Source organism: Physeter macrocephalus, chromosome 14, assembly GCF_002837175.3.
Source record: "Physeter macrocephalus isolate SW-GA chromosome 14, ASM283717v5, whole genome shotgun sequence".
Taxonomy (NCBI): domain Eukaryota; kingdom Metazoa; phylum Chordata; class Mammalia; order Artiodactyla; family Physeteridae; genus Physeter; species Physeter macrocephalus.
In genome coordinates, this window is record NC_041227.1 from 101,215,204 (window position 1) to 101,235,710 (window position 20,507).

The 20,507-nt window shown below is 35.1% G+C and overlaps 1 protein-coding gene across 15 annotated transcripts in view; it reads left to right on the top strand.

The window, feature by feature from the left end:
* BCAS3 (BCAS3 microtubule associated cell migration factor) overlaps positions 1-20,507 on the top strand; it is a 576,467-nt gene that overhangs the window by 133,866 nt on the left and 422,094 nt on the right. For all 15 annotated transcript variants that reach the window (XM_055090058.1, XM_055090057.1, XM_028498857.2 and 12 more), the window contains exons 10-11: positions 10,612-10,688; positions 15,915-15,998. In XM_055090058.1, coding sequence (XP_054946033.1) covers positions 10,612-10,688; positions 15,915-15,998 — 161 coding nt within the window. The remainder of the gene's footprint in view (positions 1-10,611; positions 10,689-15,914; positions 15,999-20,507) is intronic.

Consider the following 20,507-nt stretch of genomic DNA (forward strand, 5'->3'; position numbering starts at 1 on the left):
CCAAAATCTACCCACAGAACAGTAGACCTTCAACATGCTCTGTAAATCAGGATGCCCTGGTCAAATAAACTTAGGAAATGCTGCCTTCTATTGGAGGATGCCAGTGGTGATTAGCATTTTAATCTGTTTAAATTTATTTACTACATTTCAATATTTCCTAGATTTATTTGATTACAGACCTCTTTTTTTACCCAATACCCTTTGGGAATGCTTTTATAGTGTAATTTTTCCCTTTGTTAAGACACTTAGTTTCTATGTTATTGTATGTGTCTTCTGTCTACTTGTTCTATCTTTGCTGCTATATAGTAATTACCTTGAGAGTGAAGTTATTCATCTTGATTTGGATTAAGGAAGTAGGTCCGTCATGCAAGGTATAATATATCCATTTGTTCTAGCTAACTTAAAAATATTTCTGATGCGTATTTTTGGTTCTTACAATAATAAAACTCAATTTGCTAAAGATGAAAAACATTTATCACAACTATTTCTACTTTCAAAGCATCAGTGGTTCTTTTCCCAGATGTTTAGCTAGCCAAAAGGGTTGAGAATGTAGTACAGCTCTATCAAAAGTTATCAGATAAGGAAGAAAGTTATTCATATAGGATCAATAGTCATCTCTAGAGAAAGTGATATAGGTTTGAACTGGGAATTATAAATTTGGTGGGTATTTAAAGGAATGAATATATGAATGCATATATGAACAAAGTTTCTGTCTCATGTTGGAGTTAAGTACACAGCTTTTCTGAAGTATGAGTTTATTTGAAAATTACACCTTTGTAGTGATCAGCTCTTGAGTATCTCTCCAGTATCTGGAGTATTGTTTCCCGTTTCAGGAGTAGGAGCTTCTGTTTTACAAGGCTTTAGGAAGCACAAAATATCGGTTGAGTTTGATAAAAATGAGTGCTTTTTTTTTTTTAAGTTAATATTGTTTTAGGATCTTTGCCATATAGTCCCAAATGCTTCCCTCTGTATTGCTGGACTACTGAACAGTTGAAACAAGTATTAGTAAAATATTAGTCTCATATTGTGTGAATTGTTCATGATAGGAAGAAGAGATCTGGAAGGATCACTAGTGTGCCTAGTGTTGCAGTCAGGTGCTTTATAAGTGGCATGCAGCAAGTCCTGGTCAAGTGGGGTGGAGCCCACAGTAGTGAATTTTCAGTAATTTCTGATTCATTAGGATTATCACTTCTTCTGTGACTGTACTGCTTGTAAAATGGCTCTTGTGGCTTGAGGATGCCATGAAGTCTACTTAGTATGGATTTCCTTAAATCTGAAATGTATGTTAAATGTTGAAAAATGGGGTAGTATAAAAGTACAACTGTCATTTCTTGGTGATAAATGATGGAAATAAGTGTAATAAACTATGTATTAAAATCCAGTGATATCTTTTGAAGATAGATGTCTAGTATCGTTTTCAGAACACACCTGCGTAACCTGGAAGGAGGTATGAGAAGGGGCTTTTGGGATTCTATAATGTCCTGTTTTTTGTTTTGGGTGCTGCTTTTATGCACTCATGTGTTTACTTTGTTGACTTGGGTACTTCTTTATCTATATTATATTTAAATACATAGTTTACCTTAAAAAAAGAGTCCAGAAAGCATCAAGAACAACAAAAGTTTATGATTTCTCTCCTCACACTCTGAATGCCGGTCATTGTAGCATTTCACAGCAGATTTCCCCAAACCCTTCATCTATAATACTCTGGCCAATAGTAGCTATATATCTCATTTCATATTTCCATTTTCTCACCATTCTTAGTTACATATTATTTTACTTTACTTGAAAACCCTATAGACCAGCTTTATTCAAGGGATGTTAGGTTCGTGATATTGATGATATTTAACACATGTTTGTATGAAGAAATTTAGCTTCTTTTCTTTGAAATACAACTTCACCTTAAGGGATTTTTATCAACATTTTGAACAAAATTGAACAAGGCTTAATATTTAAAATCAAGGAACACATGGAGCCATTTCCTAACTTTAAATAAGCTTGTTTTTCCCTAATTTTTGCAACCCCCCGCCACCCCCATTCCTTTAAACAGACTGAAACTTTTGGCAAGTGGAAAGAAGCATGGTATAGGTTATGTGTGTTTCTCTGAATTTGGGTTATTCCATGCTTGTAAGCCTGTTTTGCCTGGGACCGTGAGAAGTACAGGATATAGGGATTGGAGGACAGGGGAGCTGATAGGCATACTGAGAATAGCATTCGTGGTAGCCCATTTAGTTTTTTTCCCCCATTGATTGGTTTCTAGTTCTTAAAGAATTAGGACTAAAGCCCATGTAGAATGACAGATTCTTAATGAGGATATTGTTTTGTTCATGCAAGCATTTAATTTCTAAAAGAGTTTGAAAAGCTCTTGTGTAATACAATCATGATTGCCTAAGTTGTGTATGAATACAATGATGAGACTGTAAAATAAGTAGAGACAGCTGTGTCCATCAGAGAAAGCACCATGGGAATTTGTGCCAAAGGGTGGAAGGGTCAGGTAAAGAGAGCTGATAGAGAACTGGAAAGGGAACACAGCCAATATGATGAGAAAGGAGACACCTTCGTATTTGGCTGCACAGAAAAGGTGGCCTTGAGCAGCTGTCTGATGTGGAAATCCAAAACCCACGTATGATTAAGAAAACAAAAGACCAAGACTGATAGATGTCATTAGCAGTCATTTCCAGTGTGCTTAAGTTTAAATGCAGATATGAAGTCTCCAGAGAGACCAAAGGATTGTATAGGAAGTAACTCCACTGGCTTCTGTTTTTACTTTGAGGAGGAAAATTTATTCCTTACAATCCTAATGTTATTTGTTAGGGTTAGAATGTGTACTTTTCATTTGTGTTAATGGTGAATTACAAATAAAGAATGTATTTAAAGGATCTTTAAAATGCAAAATTCTTTTTAATTTTGGGAGGAGGAACCTTTCTTTTTATGTTTCTAAGCAAGCTTGTAACATTGATAAGAAGAGATTGGCAGGTTAATGTGGCATCTAAGACCAGTTCAAGTTAAAACCCTTTTCTTTTGGTTTCCCATCTATATACAACAGACTAGGCTGCCGTGGTGTTTTCATAGCCCAGGCAGGTGTTCAATATAAAGTGGACTCTAAATAACATGTATGCCATGAACTAACGTGATTTTCATATTTTCTGCACATAATTCCCACCCATTGAACCCGTTGAGCCTTCGAATGGCATTACTCTCATATACATAAAAAATAAAGCAAAAATAAAATCAAGTTTTAAATTCAAAGCTCATGGAACCTTAAGAGGGTCATTAATCAGGGGTAAGATGGTCAAATAAATCTCTGAAATGATATTTAACATTTTATGTGCTTATTCTTTCTGGAGAGGGTTTCATAGGCCTTTCTGAACTTCATTCAGTGTGTGGTCTTTTGTGACTTGTGTCTTTTACTGAACATAGTAGAAGATTATATTTTTTAGAGCAGTTTTAGGTTCACTGCAAAATTAATCAGAAGGCACAGAAATTTCCCATATACCCCCAGCCCCACACATACATAGTCTACCCCATTGTCAGCATCCCTCACCAGAGTAGTACATTTGTTACACTTGATGAACCTCAGTGGGCTTGGGTAAGTGTATAATGACATATATCCATCATTGTAATATCATACAGAGTATTTTCACTGCCCTAAAAATCCTCTGTGCTCTGCCTGTTCATCTCTGCCCTCCTGTTCCCCCCAGCAACCATGGCATTTCCTAGAATGTCATATAGTTGGAATCATAGTATGTAGCCTTCTCTGATTGGCTTCTTTCAATGAATAATATCATGTTTCCTCCATGTTGTTACCCAACTTCAAGATTTACTATAAAGCTACAGTAATCAAGACAGTGCGGCATTGGCAAAAGAGTAGACAAATAGATCAACGGAACAGAATAGAGAGCCCAGAAATAAATCTTTGATGAAGAAGCAGAGGTAGCACAATGGAGCAGAGATAGTCTCTTTAACAAATGGTACTGAACAACTGGACATTCCCGGGCATAAAACTGAATTTAGACACAGACTATACATCCTTCACAAAAATTAACTCAAAAAGTATCACAGGCCTAAATGTAATACATAAAGTATAAGATTTATAGAAGATAACATAGGTGTAAACCTAGATGACCTTGGGTATGGTGATGACTTTAGATACAACACCAAAGGCCTGAAAGAAATAACTGATAAAGTGGGCTTCACTAAAATTAAAAACTTATGCTCTGCAAAAGACAATGTCAAGAAAATGAGAAGAAAGGCCACAGAGTGAGAGAAAATATTTGTAATAGACAAATCTAATATTTGCCAACGAAGCAACCGACAAGGGATTAATCTCCAAAATATGCAAACAGCTCATGCAGCTCAATATCAAACAAACAAACAAACCAATCAAAAAATGGGTGGAAGATCTAAATAGACATTTCTCCAAAGAAGACATACAGAAGGCCGAAAAGCACATGAAAAGATGCTCAACATTGCTAATTATTAGAGAAATGTAAATCAAAACTACAGTGAGATGTCACCGCACACCAGTCACGATGGCCATCATCAAAAAAAATCTACAAACAATAAATACTGGAGAGGGTGTCGAGAAAAGGGAACCCTCCTACACTGTTGCTGGGAATGTAAACTGGTACAGCCACTATGGAGAACAGTATGCAGGTTCCTTAAAAAACTAAACATAGAACTACCATATGACCCAGAAATCCCACTCCTAGCATATACCTGGAGAAAACCATAATTCGAAAAGATACATGCACCCCAGTGTTCACTGCAGCAGTATTTACAATAGGCAGGACATGGAAGCAACCTAAATGTCCGTCAATGGAGGAATGGATAAAGAAGATGTGGTACATATATACAATGGAGTATCACTCAGCCATAAAAAAGAACAAAATAATACCATTTGCAGCAACATGGATGGACCTGGAGATTATCATACTGAGTGAAGTTAAGTCAGACACAGAAAGACAAATATCATATGATATTGCTTATGTGTGGAATCGAAAAAAAGAGGTACAGATGAACTTACCTTCTCTACAAAACAGAAGTAGAGTCACAGATGTAGAAGACAGACTTATGGTTAACAGGGGATAAGGTGGGGAGGGATAAATTGGGAGATTGGGATTGACATATATACACTACTATATATAAAATAGGTGACTAGGACTTCCCTGGTGGTGCAGTGGTTAAGAATCCTCCTGCTAATGCAGGGGACACGGGTTCAAGCCCTGGTCCGGGAAGATCCCACCTGCCACGGAGCAACTGGGCCCGTGTGTCACAACTACTGAGCTTGCGCTCTAGAGCCCGCAAGCCACAACTACTGAAGCCCACACATCTTGAGCCCGTGTTCCGCAACAAGAGAAGCCACTGCAATGAGAAGCCCGCGCACTGCAACGAAGAGTAGACCCCGTTCGCCTCAACTAGAGGAAGCCCATGCACAGCAACCAAGACCCAACGCAGCCAAAAATAAAATAAAATAAAAAAAAATAGATAACTAATAAGAACCTACTGTACAACACAGTAGAACAGGGAACTCTACTCAATACTCTGTAATGGCCTATCTGGGAAAAGAATCTAAAAAAAGAGTGGCTATATGTATGTATGACTGATTCACTTTGCTGTACACCTGAAACTAACACAACATTGTAAATCAACTATACTCCAAAAGAAAAAAAAAATGAAAGGACAAATCTAATAATGGGCTGTTATCCAAAATATACAAAGAACTCTTAAAATTCAACAACAAAATAAACAACCTGATTAAAAAATGGGCCAGTGACTCTGACAGGCACCTCACCAAAGAATAATAAGCATATGCTATGATAGCCCACTTTATATGTCATCAGAGAAATGCAGATTGAAACAATGAGATAACCATCACACGTCTAAAATCCAGAACACTGAGAACACCAATGCTGTCAGAGTTGTGGAACAACAGGAACTCTCATTGCTGGTGGGAAGGCAAAATGGTGCAGCCACTTTTGGAATACAACTTGACAGTTTCTTACAAAACTAGACCTACTCTTAGTATACAATCCAGCAATCTCACTTCTTGTTATTTAACCAAAGGAGTTGAAAACCATGTCCACACAGCCTTCACACAGATATTTATAGCAGCTTTATTCACATTGCCAAAAGTGGAAGCAACCAAAGTGTCCTTCAGTGTGTGAATGGATAAACTGTGGTGTATCCTGACAGTGGAATATTATACGTCATTTCTTTTTATTGCTGGCCATTTAGTTTGTTTCCATTTTGGGGGCTTTTATGAATAATGCTTTCATAAATGAAGGGTTTTTATGGGGACATCTATTTTTGATTCTCTTGGATGTAAGTATTTGTGTGGATATGTTTTCGTTTCTCTTGGGTATGTACACAGGAGTCGAATTACTGGGTCATATTGTAATTCTATCCTTAACTATTTGAAGAGCTGTTGGGCACAGTGACTGCACATTTTACATTCCTGCCAGCGTGTATGAGGGTTCCAGTTTCTCACCAATGATTATTAATAAGATCATATAGCCATACTGTTGGTATCTCACAAAGTAGTATCTGATTATACTTTTTTAAATAGATCTCTATTGGAGTATAATTGCTTCACAATACTGTGTTAGCTTCTGTTGCACAACAAAGCAAATCAGCCATATGCATACACATGTCCCCATATCCCCTCCCTCTTGAGCCTCCCTCTCATCCTCCCTATCCCACCCCTCTAGGTCATTGCACAGCACCGAGCCGATCGTCCTGTGCTATGCTGCTGCTTCCCACCAGCCAACTGTTCTACATTTGGTAGTGTATATATGTCGATGCTACTCTCACTTCGCCCCAGCTTCGCCCTCCCACCCCATGTCCTCAAGTCCATTCTCTACATCTGCCTCTTTATTCCTGCCCTGCCACTAGGTTCATTAGTGCCATTTTTTTAAAATTTGCATTTCCTTATGGCTAATGATGCTGAGTATCTTTTCATGTGCTCATCTTCTATCTTCTTTGTCAATTTTACATTGATTTATTTGTCTTTATTGAGTTATACTAGTATAGATACAAGTCAGTTTTCAGATATATGTTTTGCCCAACTCCCATTCTCTGAGTTGTCTTTTCTCTTTCTTGGTGGTGTCCTTTGAAGCACAAAGATTTTAGTTTTGATGAAGTTTAATTTATCTATTTTTTTCTTTTATCACTTGTACTTTTGGTGTCATATCTAAGAAGGCATCGCCTATGGTTATGAAGATTTACCACGGTTTGTTCCAAGAGGTTAATACATTAGCTTTAGTCTTTGATTCATTTTGACTTTGTATGTAGTGTGAGGCCAGAGTACAGTTTCATTCGTTTGCATGCGGATATCAGTTGACCTATCATCATTCATTGAAAGGATTTTTCTTTCCCCATTGACTTGTCTTGGTAGCATTGTTGAAAGTCAATTGACCATAAATGCAGACATGTGTTTTTTCGAGAAAGGTCTGAAATCTTCTGAGTTGTCTTTTCCAAGAAAAATAAGGCAGGGTGTTAGAGTAGTTAAATCCTTTGTTTTTCAAAATGAGTTCAGGTCTTCTCCCCACTAGGACCAACATTCTGGGAGGATGCCATGTAAAATTGCATCAGTCTCATGAATCTTTTAGTTATGGAATCATCTTCATGTAGCATGCTTTTTGTGGATTTTACCTTTATTTAAATTTGGAAACCTGATACTTTAAAATATCCAGTTCTCTTTTACTTTGTTCACAAACATTGTAAACTTGTTAGAATTATTCCCAGTATTATAGAGGTTTGGGTTGTGTTTTTTTGTTTGTTTTTTGTTTGTTTTTTCTTCACTTGTTTTCAGAGTTTAGCTGGAGGCAATGGTTAATCTTTAAAGGAGTCATGCTTATAAAGTTGGGATAGTGCTGAGAGGCTGATGGTCTGCTGATTCCAGCTGTAAAATGTTTTTTGGAGAGCAGAAAAACAATTTGCTTTCATTCCAATACACTATAATTCTTGAGGTCCACTAGCTTTCTAAAAACATAGACTCAAAAAGTGAAATGAAGAATTGTAAACTACATTTTTTCTTAGTATTCTTTAGTATTTGGAAGGCAAGTATACTTATTAGGTTCTGTTGAGGCAAAATGGTTATCGGAATTGGTTGAGTTAGATTATGTTGACTTTAAAGTTCAGGAGATTAGCTGCCTCTAATGTTATGCCACAATTCACAGGTATTTACTTCTGTTTTTTATTTGGTTCTTTTTTTCATGACATTTTAAAAGGGGAAGTTTTCTTATAGACAGTGTTTATGCTCATTTCTCCAGTTCTGAAAGTATATATGGACTATGTATATACACTTATATAAAAGTACATTTTGGTGTGAATTAGGTATGGGTGTAATAATGAAATCTATTATGTAAATATTGTGTGATATATATATTAGAGTGTGTTGTCTTTGTATTATATTAGTGGACCTTTTTTCTATGTATATGTCCATAATATGTGTCCATAATATGCCTTCAGTGATTATAGTAACATCACAGTTAGCCAGAAGCTGATTTTCCAGAAATCCAAACATTCCAAACACACCACTTTAAACCCTGAAATACAAAAAAAGTTTTTAAACAATGAGCGAAACATTAGAAAACTTATATCTTATATTTTGTATGACATATGGATTTTCTTTTAGGATTATTATCTGCTTCATCTTGTTTAAAAATGAACACTCAGGGAATTCCCTGGCTGTCTAGTGGTTAGGACTCTGTGCCGAGGGCCCGGGTTCAGTCCCTGGTCAGGGAACCAAGATCCCACAGGTTGCTCGGTGTGGCCAAAAAAAAAGAAAAAAGAAAACTCAAAATAGATGGAATTGAAGGAGCTGAAATGAAAACTAGCAGTAACAAAAGCAACAGCGACTTGCGCTTCTCTAGTGGCTGTGAACACAACGGCATTACCATTTCAGAATCACCACGATTGCTACCCTAAAGGCTTTCTGAATTCAGGCAAGCATGTATGTACAATTAAGGAAGATTTCTATTAAAAAATGGCTTTAAAATGAACACAAAAAGCCTAACATAAAGAATAGGCAAGCACAATATTTGAAAAATATTTGAAAATTTTTCTTCTGTAGGTGACTTTTGTTTTTTTTGCAAGTGTGTCTTATATATATGCTTTGATTAATTTAGGTGCATTGTTTATTCAAACATTTATTAAGCTATTTTTCAGGTATTATTCTAAGCAGTATAGATTCAGCTGTGAACAAAAGACACAAACACTTGACCTTAATCAAGTGGGAGGAAGACAGAAAATAAAGAAGCAAAAAGATAAATAAATATATTACAGAACATATAAATTATTTTTATTTTTGACAGTACTTGTCAAAGTAGTTAATTATTCATGCATCGATAAGTCTATTCCTGTTAGGATCAGTACTAGATTGAGACTTTCTGCTGGGTAAGGTATTTTCAGGTGTGCTGTTCATGCTATTCAGATTATGCTATTTTTTCCTGTTACGCTCATGTGTTTCATGCAATTTGGCTGTTTTTTTTTGTTTGTTTTGTTTTGTTTTTTGTCATGGGAAGAAAAGGTTATTTTTATAAAAACCTGTCTCGTGTAAGTTTAGATTCCAAATTGAGACCTAAACTATGAAATAGATAACCTCAGTTTGATCCTCTAGTGTACATTTTAGGGAAAAACATTTGTGAAAATATTAACCAGATACTTGTGGAATGATCAACAAGGAATTCTTTAGGTTAGGCTTTTGTGTTCTTTGATTCTGCAGTCTCCTTTGAGTAGTCCCTTAAAAGCAGTTTTGTGAAACACTGGAATATTATTTTGTGTAGCTGACAGATGAGGACATTATACTCAGAGACCTTATTGGTATAGTCAGAAGGGCAGATGAGACCCTCACGGATGACAGATATCACTTACGTGACTGAATTGTGTTGTGTCTTGTTTAGTGAAGTTCAGGAAGATGGCATTGGTGTTTCCATGGTGTTGGTGACCACTGTCAGGAATGTGTGATTTTTTTTTTTGAAATTGGAGAACCACAAAATAATCCTACCTACTAGTTTGTTTTTGGCTGGGCTGAAAGAAGAATGAAATTGAATGCTTAATGTAAATGCATAGGATTATGTAAATTAGTTCCCCAACATCTCCTGATGCACCCTTTGTGGATTACTTCTCCCCATTAGCTCCACACCTAAGTTATTTGTTCTACCCTGCCCCTATTATTGTCATTTTATTTTAGGGTTATGTCTTTCTTATCTTTGCCCTTAAATTCCTGAGCCAATTGTATCCTTTCTCTTTCTTCTCTAAACAGTTTTGCTAGACTTATGAAATTGTAGGCTTATGATCTTTAAATGATTCTTCTTGGCTTCTCTCTCTTGTTCCAGGAATAACTGTATAAAATGCCCAATTTTTGCGAAAAGTGAATACCAGTTCTTCTCAGATTTATTTCTTATTGGAACAGAGTCAAAACCCAAAGGAAACTGTAGAGGAGAAAAAAATGAACCTCTTTTAGCTATTAAAATAATGACTAGGTTATGGGAATTTTATGTGAGACTTGAAAAAATAAAAGCATTTGATTATTCTGTTTTTATGGCCTCAAAATATGATGCACCAACAGAAATTATTAAATTTCTTACATTGCCATTTGAAAATTTTCAGGCTGCTACCCTTGCCCCGGGCCCAACATGAATCCTATTGCTCTTGGGAGCCGCTGGCTTGCTTATGCAGAAAACAAGGTAAGCGGGGCCCTTGTTGGAATATTTGTAATGGAGCAAGTGTTGAAGAGTTTTCCAAAGGCAATTAACAACCAATAATGAATGTTTAACTTACTAGTTTGTTTTCTCTGGTTTGGTTTTTGTTTTAATTGGGCACCCAGTTGTCTGATCTTATTGCTCAGGATCAATATTTGGACTCAGCCTTACTTTTCCAGGCTTAGTTTTATATAGAGAACTTTACTCCATTAATTTTAAATCACAGCATTGATATCATCACAGGAGTTTCTGTGGAGCTAGGAATCAGGAGGCAGGCATGACTTCTGTCTTTAGTAGTAGGTTGGGAACCTGAGGCATAGAATAATTTAATGGACTTCAACTATATGTGTACATTTAAATCTAAACAAGGGTTCTGCCATTTGTTGTTATTTATCAATCTCACTTATCTCTTAAGGTCATCATAGTAAATGAAGATAGTATATTTATACATTGAAACTTTTTTTATGTCTAGTTCAAAGCAAAGGTTAAATCCCTTTTTATGCCATTTAGTGCCCTGCATATGAATATAGAACGAAATCTAAAAAAATATTACAGACTTCAAAGAAGGTGATCATTTTTTTGTTCCATTTTTGCTTGTATGGTTACTGTATATTGAGAATAATATGAAATAATATGTATTGAAGAGTTCTTGACACAAGTCTGGATATGGTAAGTACAGCAATTATTTGGTGAAACCACAGTATATCTCTAGCCTCTGGAATTCACAAAATCAAGAAACTACTGGAAAAATTTATTTTTCTGGATGAATCCCTTGATGCTTTTTCCAAAATTCTGTCCGCTACATATAGGTATTTTGCATTTTAGTGAATGCTGTATTTATACTCTACCCTCTTCTTTCTCTTGATTATCCAGTATTTCACTTTTCAAATTCATTCTTTTCAAATAAGACAAGAGGACAATTCAGTGTGCTGACATCATGGTATCTTCTAATGATTACGTCTCTAGGAAATTTCTTTGAGTGCCGGAGACATCCAAGACTTCCAAGAGGAAGACATATACATTGTCCCTTGGCTCTTGCAGATTTATTGTCACGTGTGGGAAACTACTCATTTAGAATTGTAGGTATTATGCAAATAGTTACATATTATTTTCTTATGGAAAAAACTTCCTTCATAGATGCATAGCATCAAAGTGTGCCACTTGTCTTGCCTTTGTCTTGCCTTTGCCTTTGTAGAGATATGTGTCAGTAATATCTAGTGTTATATACGGGGACCAGGATGTGTAGTGGCATTCACAAGGAGTTTACTAATCAGATGGTTGTACCATCCTTTGGAAGAAATATTTCCAGATAAATGTGTTTCCATGGTATTTACATAAGAGCTAGTATTTATTAACAGTTTCTGATTGTAGTAGCATTTGGGCTGAGGGTGGAACTGCAGAAATTAAATTTTGGAGCAACAATCTCTTTCAGTGAATATGCTCTTTGACTACAGTTTTAACCAAGAGGCCGTATTATCTTGATTGGGTTTGTTTTTCAGTGCCTATTTTTAAGTGTACTTTTAACTTGGAAGACTTGCAGAAAACCTGCAAGAATAGAGTACAAATGTTATAAAGTACACCCATGTACTCTTTACTCAGGTTGACCTCTGAACAATCTCAGAGTAAGTTGCATATATCACATTACCCCAGAATACTTAAGTTATCAGCCAATTTAATTTTTTAAAAATTTATTTATTTTATTTATGGCTGCATTGTGTATTCGTTGCTGCGCGCAGGCTTTCTGTGGTTGTGAGTGGGGCCTACTCTTCGTTGCGGTGCGCGGGCTTCTCATTGCAGTGGCTTCTCTTGTTGCAGAGCACGGGTTCTAGGTGCGCGGGCTTCAGTAGTTGCGGTGCGTGGGCTCAGTAGTTGTGGCTCGTGGGCTGTAGAGCTCAGGCTCAGTAGTTGTGGCACATGAGCTTAGTTGCTCCGTGACATGTGGGATATTCCCGGACCAGGGCTCGAACCTGTGTCCCCTGCATTGGCAGGCGGATTCTTAACCACTGCGCCACCAGGGAAGTCTGCCAATTTAATATTGATAAGCTACTTTTATCTGTTATAGCATCCATGTTCCAATTTTGTCAATTAACCCTATCATATCATTTGTAGAAAATTTTTTCCTATAGTGCAGATCCAGTCTAGGATCAGGTATTATATCTTGTAGGAGTGTCCCTTTCTTTCTTTATCTTTTACAGGATTGGTAACTTTGAAGACTACAGCCCCCTACATCTACCCCTTATTCTTTTTAATAGAATGCTTTTTATTTTCAGTGTTTTGATGTTTTCTCTTGATTATATTCGGGTTATGTATTTCTGTCTGGAATAACGTAGTATTGTATGAGTGCTGTTCTGGATTGCCCACAGTGTCACATCTGGAGGCACATGGTATATGTCTGTCCTTTATTGGTGATGCTAATTTTGTCAAGGTCTTGTCCAGTTTCTGTACTGAATAAGCACTATTTTTTCCTCTTGTAACTAATAATTTAGAAAGAGCATGCTTATATCCTGCGTTTCATCGAAATCTTAGCCTACCTAATTTTAGCATCCATTGATGATTCCTGCCTGAACCAGTCTTTACTATGAGGATTGCAAATTAATGGTTTTCCACTTCACACTACACATTTACCTGTAGGCATTTGGCGCTCTATCATAATCAAGAACTTTCCCTTCTTTTTAAATCTTCCTGTATCTATATTTTTGATACGGGTTAACGATTCCTATTTTTTAAGTAGTTTTTAATTTTTTTCTGTCTTTAATTATTTTGGTTTTCAAATTATGCCAGAGTTGACCGATGAGAGCCCCTTTAGTCTGCTTCTTGTGACATTGTGTTGTGGCTTCATCAAAATTAAAAAAATAATAATTTCCTCACCTGCTATCATAATAATATGTCCAGGTCCATCTTGTACTTGCCTTGTCTCAGCCCTGAAATCATCTTCTTCTGATTTTACTGTTTCTTTTTAATGGGCAATGGTATTAGATACTAAGCTTTTGTCTAGTAGATGTGTTCATTGTTACTGGCGTATTTTTGCTTCTAGACTCTTTCAGTGGACAAAGTTTAGAAATATGCATGTTATATATCCACACACACTTCTTATTATACACATAAAGAGGCAAATATACATATATGCATGTTTGTGCACCCATGTATACCCATATACACATGTACATTTTGGAAATGAAGAGTTCACATTGGTATTTCCACAGGATTCTCTCTTTTTGTCCCCCATTTCCTATTTGTATGTCCTTGTTTTGGATAGGAGACCATGACATCAGCACGTTTTCTTCATTTCTTCAATCCTATAATGCCAAAAAGTAATTAGAGTTGCTTGCTCATACCACTGCAAAAATCAAACCAACTACAAAGAGTTCAGGATTTTCTTGCAATTTTCTCTGCTTTCATTACTGCCTAAAACTGAAGGTATGCAGTCAAATACTGTGTTCATAGGTTATTTTAGTTTGTCCTTTATCCCCCTTTTTCTGCCTTCCTTCATTGTTACAGTTTTCATTTGATACATAATTGTATACATTTGTCTTTATATTTATTTATATGCTTATATATTTTCTCATATGTTACATATATATTTATATTTCCCTTTATTTCCCCAAAGATAACATTATATACATAGTCTTTTGTATGTCGCTTTTTTCACTTACCAATATTTCCTGGGATTTGGGCATGATAGATTTTTGCACTATGGAAATTTCTGGTTTATCTTTTATTTTGATGTACTGAGATGCAAATATAACTTTGTAATGAGTCTAAGTTTTAAAGACAATTCTGGCTTGGTTATGTTTATGTAGAAATGCTGACTCAGATTCAGATGAATTGAAAAGGTGATAGTATTGCTTGTTTTCCTTGATTATTTTAATTACCTGAAGCAGGGAAAAGATGGTAGTGTTTCTAAGATATGTCTTTCCTTGCACATGCTGCAGGAGGCAGCAGAGGGGATAATTTTCATAATTCTTCGAATGTGTATTTGTGAATGAATGAATGAGTGACTGGGTGAATAAGTGAGAGAGATTCTTTTCATTAGCTAAAATGGTCACTTTTCAAGCTCCCTCTTTTCCCCCGTGTGAAACTACATTTGCCAATCACCTGCGATTTGGAAAATTACACAGCACTATTGTGTTAAGGGATTTTTTTTTTTTTAATACAAATCAGTGATGAAGAAAAGTTTTATTTTAAAATAAAAGAATAAAAGGTTTACATATTAATCTTTATCAAGTGACCTGGTTTTAAATTATATATATATAATAGAGCAGGGTATATAGAGCTCTATATATAGAGAGAGCATTTTTTTTGTTTTTATATTTTGGGAGGGGAAGATTTGTTCTGAATTCTGAAGGCTTTTAATAATTCATATCACAATGTGGAGCTGTTCTAATAGTCTACTATTGCCATTTTATTGAAAATTTTAAGTGTAAAAATCTGGCTGATGATTTTTCTATTTCCCTTTCGTTATTTCTCCTTTTCTTTCTTTTTCTTTCTATTTTTTTCTTTAAACTAAATTTAGGAAGTGTAGGAGCAGTGGAGAATTTAGTCTTGGTTAATTGCTCAGCACATGAGAGAATCGTGCATGTCAAACTAGTGATTCACTTTGGAAATTGGCAGTTTGATTTATTTATTTATGAATAAGGGCATGTCTTTTTCATTCTAATGTTAAAACTGGTGAGCCCTCTGAAGTGGACAGCTATTATGTGTCATAGTTGATTTATGCATAATTTGTGCCACTTTCCCACAAACACAATTGAAAATGGAAATACAGCACATTCTTTTGTCTATTTTTTAAAGTTTCCTTTTACAATCTTTATGTAGGAATTAAGAGGACAAAACCTCCAATTTGTTAGCATGTTAAATATTTAATGTTAGGAAGTCATGGCTAAGTCCTTTGATTATGTTTCTAAAATTTATTTGTGGAAAGCCTGCCAGATCTCAAATCCTACCATTTCAGAGTTTATGAATTCTTAAAGACTATTCATCTTGTAATTAAAAATCGTATTTGAGCATGAAACTGCTTGAGTGGCACCAGTAGATTATAAAAAGGGGTAAAAGTGTCTCAGCAGGGCTTTTAGCTGTTTGTCTGGAAAACACTCATGCAAACATTCCCACCCACCACCATCATTCTGCATGGTAAATAAGCTCTATCTTAAGAGCCTGTAGAGTTAAACAGTTTAATAGAAATAACTTTCTGGTCATTCTCTCTCTTTCCAGTTGATTCGATGTCATCAGTCCCGTGGTGGAGCCTGTGGAGACAACATTCAGTCTTATACTGCCACAGTCATTAGTGCTGCTAAAGTGAGTATCCAGTAGTCTCTAGGAGGTATGATTTTGCGGAGGAATTATCATGTTTCTCTCCTGAACTGCATTGAGATTGTCCCTTCCCTTTTCATTTGCAAAGGTCGAACAAACTTAAGTAAGTCAGAATTATTTTGTCACTCAAGAGAACTGGTGACTAAATGATTAGGTATTTAATCTCTTAAGGTTCCTATATCATACTTTATATTCTATTGTAATGATTATAAGGTTTGTATATATCCAATTTAAAATATTTAAGTCTGTTAGCTAGGTCACAGTCTGTAATCCAATTACTTTGGAAAGAAGCTTTACATGTTTTAAGTAGTAACTTCTGGATTTTTGTGTGTGTGTGTGATTTGCATCATTCTACCTATACTGACATCCCTTTGCATTTTTGAACATTTATGAATCTTCTTGACATAAAAAAAAATTATTCCTTAACAGAACTTGAGTGAAATCCCTGGCACATTCAAAGATTCTTTCATATCACAGAGCTGCCCCCTGCATGTTTGTCAAGTGAGTTCTTTTTGTGTATGTGCGAGGGTTGATTATGATGATGGCTCGTAAACTTATGCTGATTATAAGGTATCCTTATAATCACTGTCCTTTTGAATTGTGAAGTATACAACAAAACAATTCTAATAATAGGGATGACATAGTGAATCTAAATGACAGCATGTAATAGAAAGCACAACTATTCAGAAAAGAACAACAGTTTAAAACAAACCACAGGGAGGGAATCAAAGGTCACACTGTTTTATGTAAAACAAATACAAAAATACTTCAAGACTGATTACAAATGCTTACACGATGTGGTTTGATGAGAGAAGCATTACATATTTTTCACTCAAAGGGAATTATTGAATGGCTTTTTGCTTACAACCCCATATATTTTAGATTTCAGAATCTTTATAAGAATGGCTTACTTTTCTCCTCTGTATGAAAAAATTATGGTTATTTCAGTGAAGAGAAATCTGAAGCAGAATAATTAGGCAGCATCAGTGTTATTTAGCTAACTTATAACAGATCTACAAAATCTACCAATGAGATCTAGTTCTCAAGTATTAGATTCCTTTCCAACTTGTCTGTGTCACACTCTTTCATCAGGATAGCTCATTGTATTGTCGTTTTGAATAGTTTTCAGTTATGTGACAGAGAATAACTTTTCAGCTCTTTTTTGCTATAATTGTGTGTTTGTGTGCCTACATAAAAGGAAAGTGACCTGCATCATTGAGTAACTGTTTAGCTGTTTAACTGTTAGATGAAAGTAGACTTGCTGGAATGAGGCTAGACTTAATATGCTTTCAAAAAAGCAAGTCCAGACTCCCCACGTTTCTGCACCACAATACTGTGAACTGTGTGGAACATACTCATGTCTTCCACGTTTAAGCTGTAAGAAATTATGCTGATGACAACACCTTAGTAGGCCATTGGTCACCAGTGGACTTGCTGTGGACTTGAAGCAATTCATTATTACCTCTGACAATAGATAAGATTCTGCCATTAACTCCTGAATAAAGTGATTAATGTTTAATTTTTGTTTAACTACTTTAGCCTGATTTTAGTGCTTATTCATGTTCTTGCTTATAAATTTATAAAATGAAGGAAAAATATAGCCATGAATGTAAAAGTCACCTGTTTCTTGCTAGTCTTAACATGTCCAATCCTGTATTATACTCCGCTCTTTTAACTTATATTTAACTTCAATGTCACAAAATACTTTTGAAAACATTTTTCTTATATTTATATAATCTTTTTCTGTGTACCTATGGTTTCCTGAGTTAGAGAGCATGAATATTTTGAGATTACTTTGAAAATACTGTCAAATTGTTTTCCTAAAATCTTATCAGATCTAGAGTAATCCTTCATTTCACATTTAAGGTGTGGCTGTTTTATATGGGAAAGATTGGAAAGTTGGCATTATTTCCCCCCAAATATAATTTCTCCTAGTAAGTTATTTGACATTAGAAACTTCGTAGGTAAATTAACCTTCTGAGATATAGGTAGTTCCAGTTTTCCATGATAAGAACATAAAAATGACTTCCATAATTAAGTAGTGTAGTTATAAATATATTATTTTATAATTTTTACTGTTATAGATTACACTCCTATTATATTAGTACGTTCACTTGTGAAAATTTATCATGGTGTACACTTAAAATTCCTGTACTTTGTTGTCTAAGTGGATATGAAAATTTGCTAAGGAAAGAAAAATCTCACAAAGATACCTTCAGATCTAGATACCTTCTCCAGAGAATTCTATCTAATGTTTACAAATAAACAATGGCATAGATAAACAATAAAGATTTACTGTATAGCACAGGGAACTATATTCAATATCTTGTAATAACCTATAATGGAAAATAATCTGAAAAAAAATATGTAGCTGAATCACTTTGCAGTACACCTGAAACTAACACAATCTTGTAAATCAACTATAATTCAGTTAAAAAAAAAGAATAAAAAATGGCAATATTACGAAGACTCTTCTATAGAATAAAAAGGTCAGTTTATGCCTCATCTTGTTTCATGATTTAAGATCACCTTGATATTGAAACTTAACAAGAGCATTATGAAAAAGGAAAGCTATAGTCCTGTCTTACTCATTAACATAGATAGGAAAAATCCTAAACAAAATACTAGCAGAAAAAAAAAAATACAGAGGGATAATGTGTCATAATCCATTTGGGATAATTCCACAGTTAAGGCTGGTTTACTACTCAAAATCAGTGAGTGTAATTTGCCACATTAGCAGAATAAAGGAGAAAATGATACAAATTATCTCAATACATGCCCCAAAAGCGTTTGATAAAATCGAACATACATGCATTGATAAAACATTTTAGCAAATAGTGATAGTTTCTGGTTCTCTAGAATTCAGTTTTTCTCAAATTGCCAAACTATTTAAACATAGTAAACATGGTCTGTTTCTGATCATTTCAATATCTGGCTCCCTTTTAGTTGTGTTTTTGTTGTTTACTGTTAGTTCTCATTTATGATGTCTTGACTCCTTGTTTGCTAGAATTTTTAAAAAAGATTTGTAGAAACAAATTTGAGTTTGAGATGATACCAGAGTTCTGTGACTCTCTAGGCTTGGATCATCTTAATCCAATTTCACAGATTGAGATTACTTAAATTATTTAAATAAAGGTCACCTGAAATAGCTGTAAGATCCTGATTACTACAGGTTCACTCTTATTTCTATTGTATGTCCCTTTATGTTTCAACCCAAAGCATGCAGGGAAAGTAGACCCCCTTGAACATGACTACCTAGTTCCACAAGTCTATCAAAAGCACTACTCAGTCTCTTAGAAGCCCCCTCTAGAATCATCCAGTACATTTAGGCCTAAATGCCAGCTCACATGTCTGGATTTCCTTGTTCTCTTGGATTTGGACCTAGTAACTCATCACTATTTTGTTAAATATTCAGTAACTTCAAGCAGAATTAAAGAAAAATAAACTCCCCGGTTTTTCTACTTGTTTTCATTGGTAGGATTGATCTGATTTACCTAGCCTGTCATTATTGAAAATAGAAAATAAAATTTCTTCTTATTATTTCTTACCATTTTAATAATTTCTAGGTAATATGATATATTACCATGAGATATATAACATGGAGAATATTTAAAAAGCCATGTAGTATGTGCTTCTTAAGAGAATACTACACTTTCTTTGACAGAGTAATCATTAATATTTCTCTCTGATGACTGCTTCTCATGTGGCTTCATATAGGTAAACCACTTTGTTACATAGAAGGATTAGTATATGTGCTTGGATCTCCTTCAAGGAAATAATCTTTTTTGCCCCCCACCCCCGGATTTTCAAATAGCACTTAAAATTCATCTTTCCAAATAATTTGGCTTTCCTTATAAAGAATGTAATAATGAAAAATTCTCTGAGGTCATGTTGAAGGAAGAAGTTTAATATTGAAATTGTTCAAATTGGATTATTTTGAAACATTTATTAAAACACTCCCAAACTCATTCTACTAGGCCACCATCACCCTGATACCAAAACCAGAAAAAGATACTACAAAAAACATTACAGACCAATATCACTGATGAATATAGATGCAAAAATCCTCAACAAACTACTAGCAAACAGAATCCAACAACACATTAAAAGGATCATACACCATGGTCAAGTGGGATTTATCCCAGGGATGCAAGGATTCTTCAATATATGCAAATCAATCGGTGTGATACACCATATTAACAAATTGAAGAATAAAAACCATATGATCATCTCAATAGAAGCAGAAAAAGCTTTTGACAGATGACATGATACTATACATAGAGAATCCTAAAGATGCCACCAGAAAACTACTAGAGCTAATCAATGAATTTGGTAAAGTTGCAGGATACAGAATTAATGCACAGAGATCTTTTGCATTCCTATACACTGACAACGAAAGGTCAGAAAGAGAAATTAAGGAGATAATCCCATTCACCATTGCAACAAAAAGAATAAAATACCTAGGAATAAACCTACCTAAGGAGGTAAAGGACC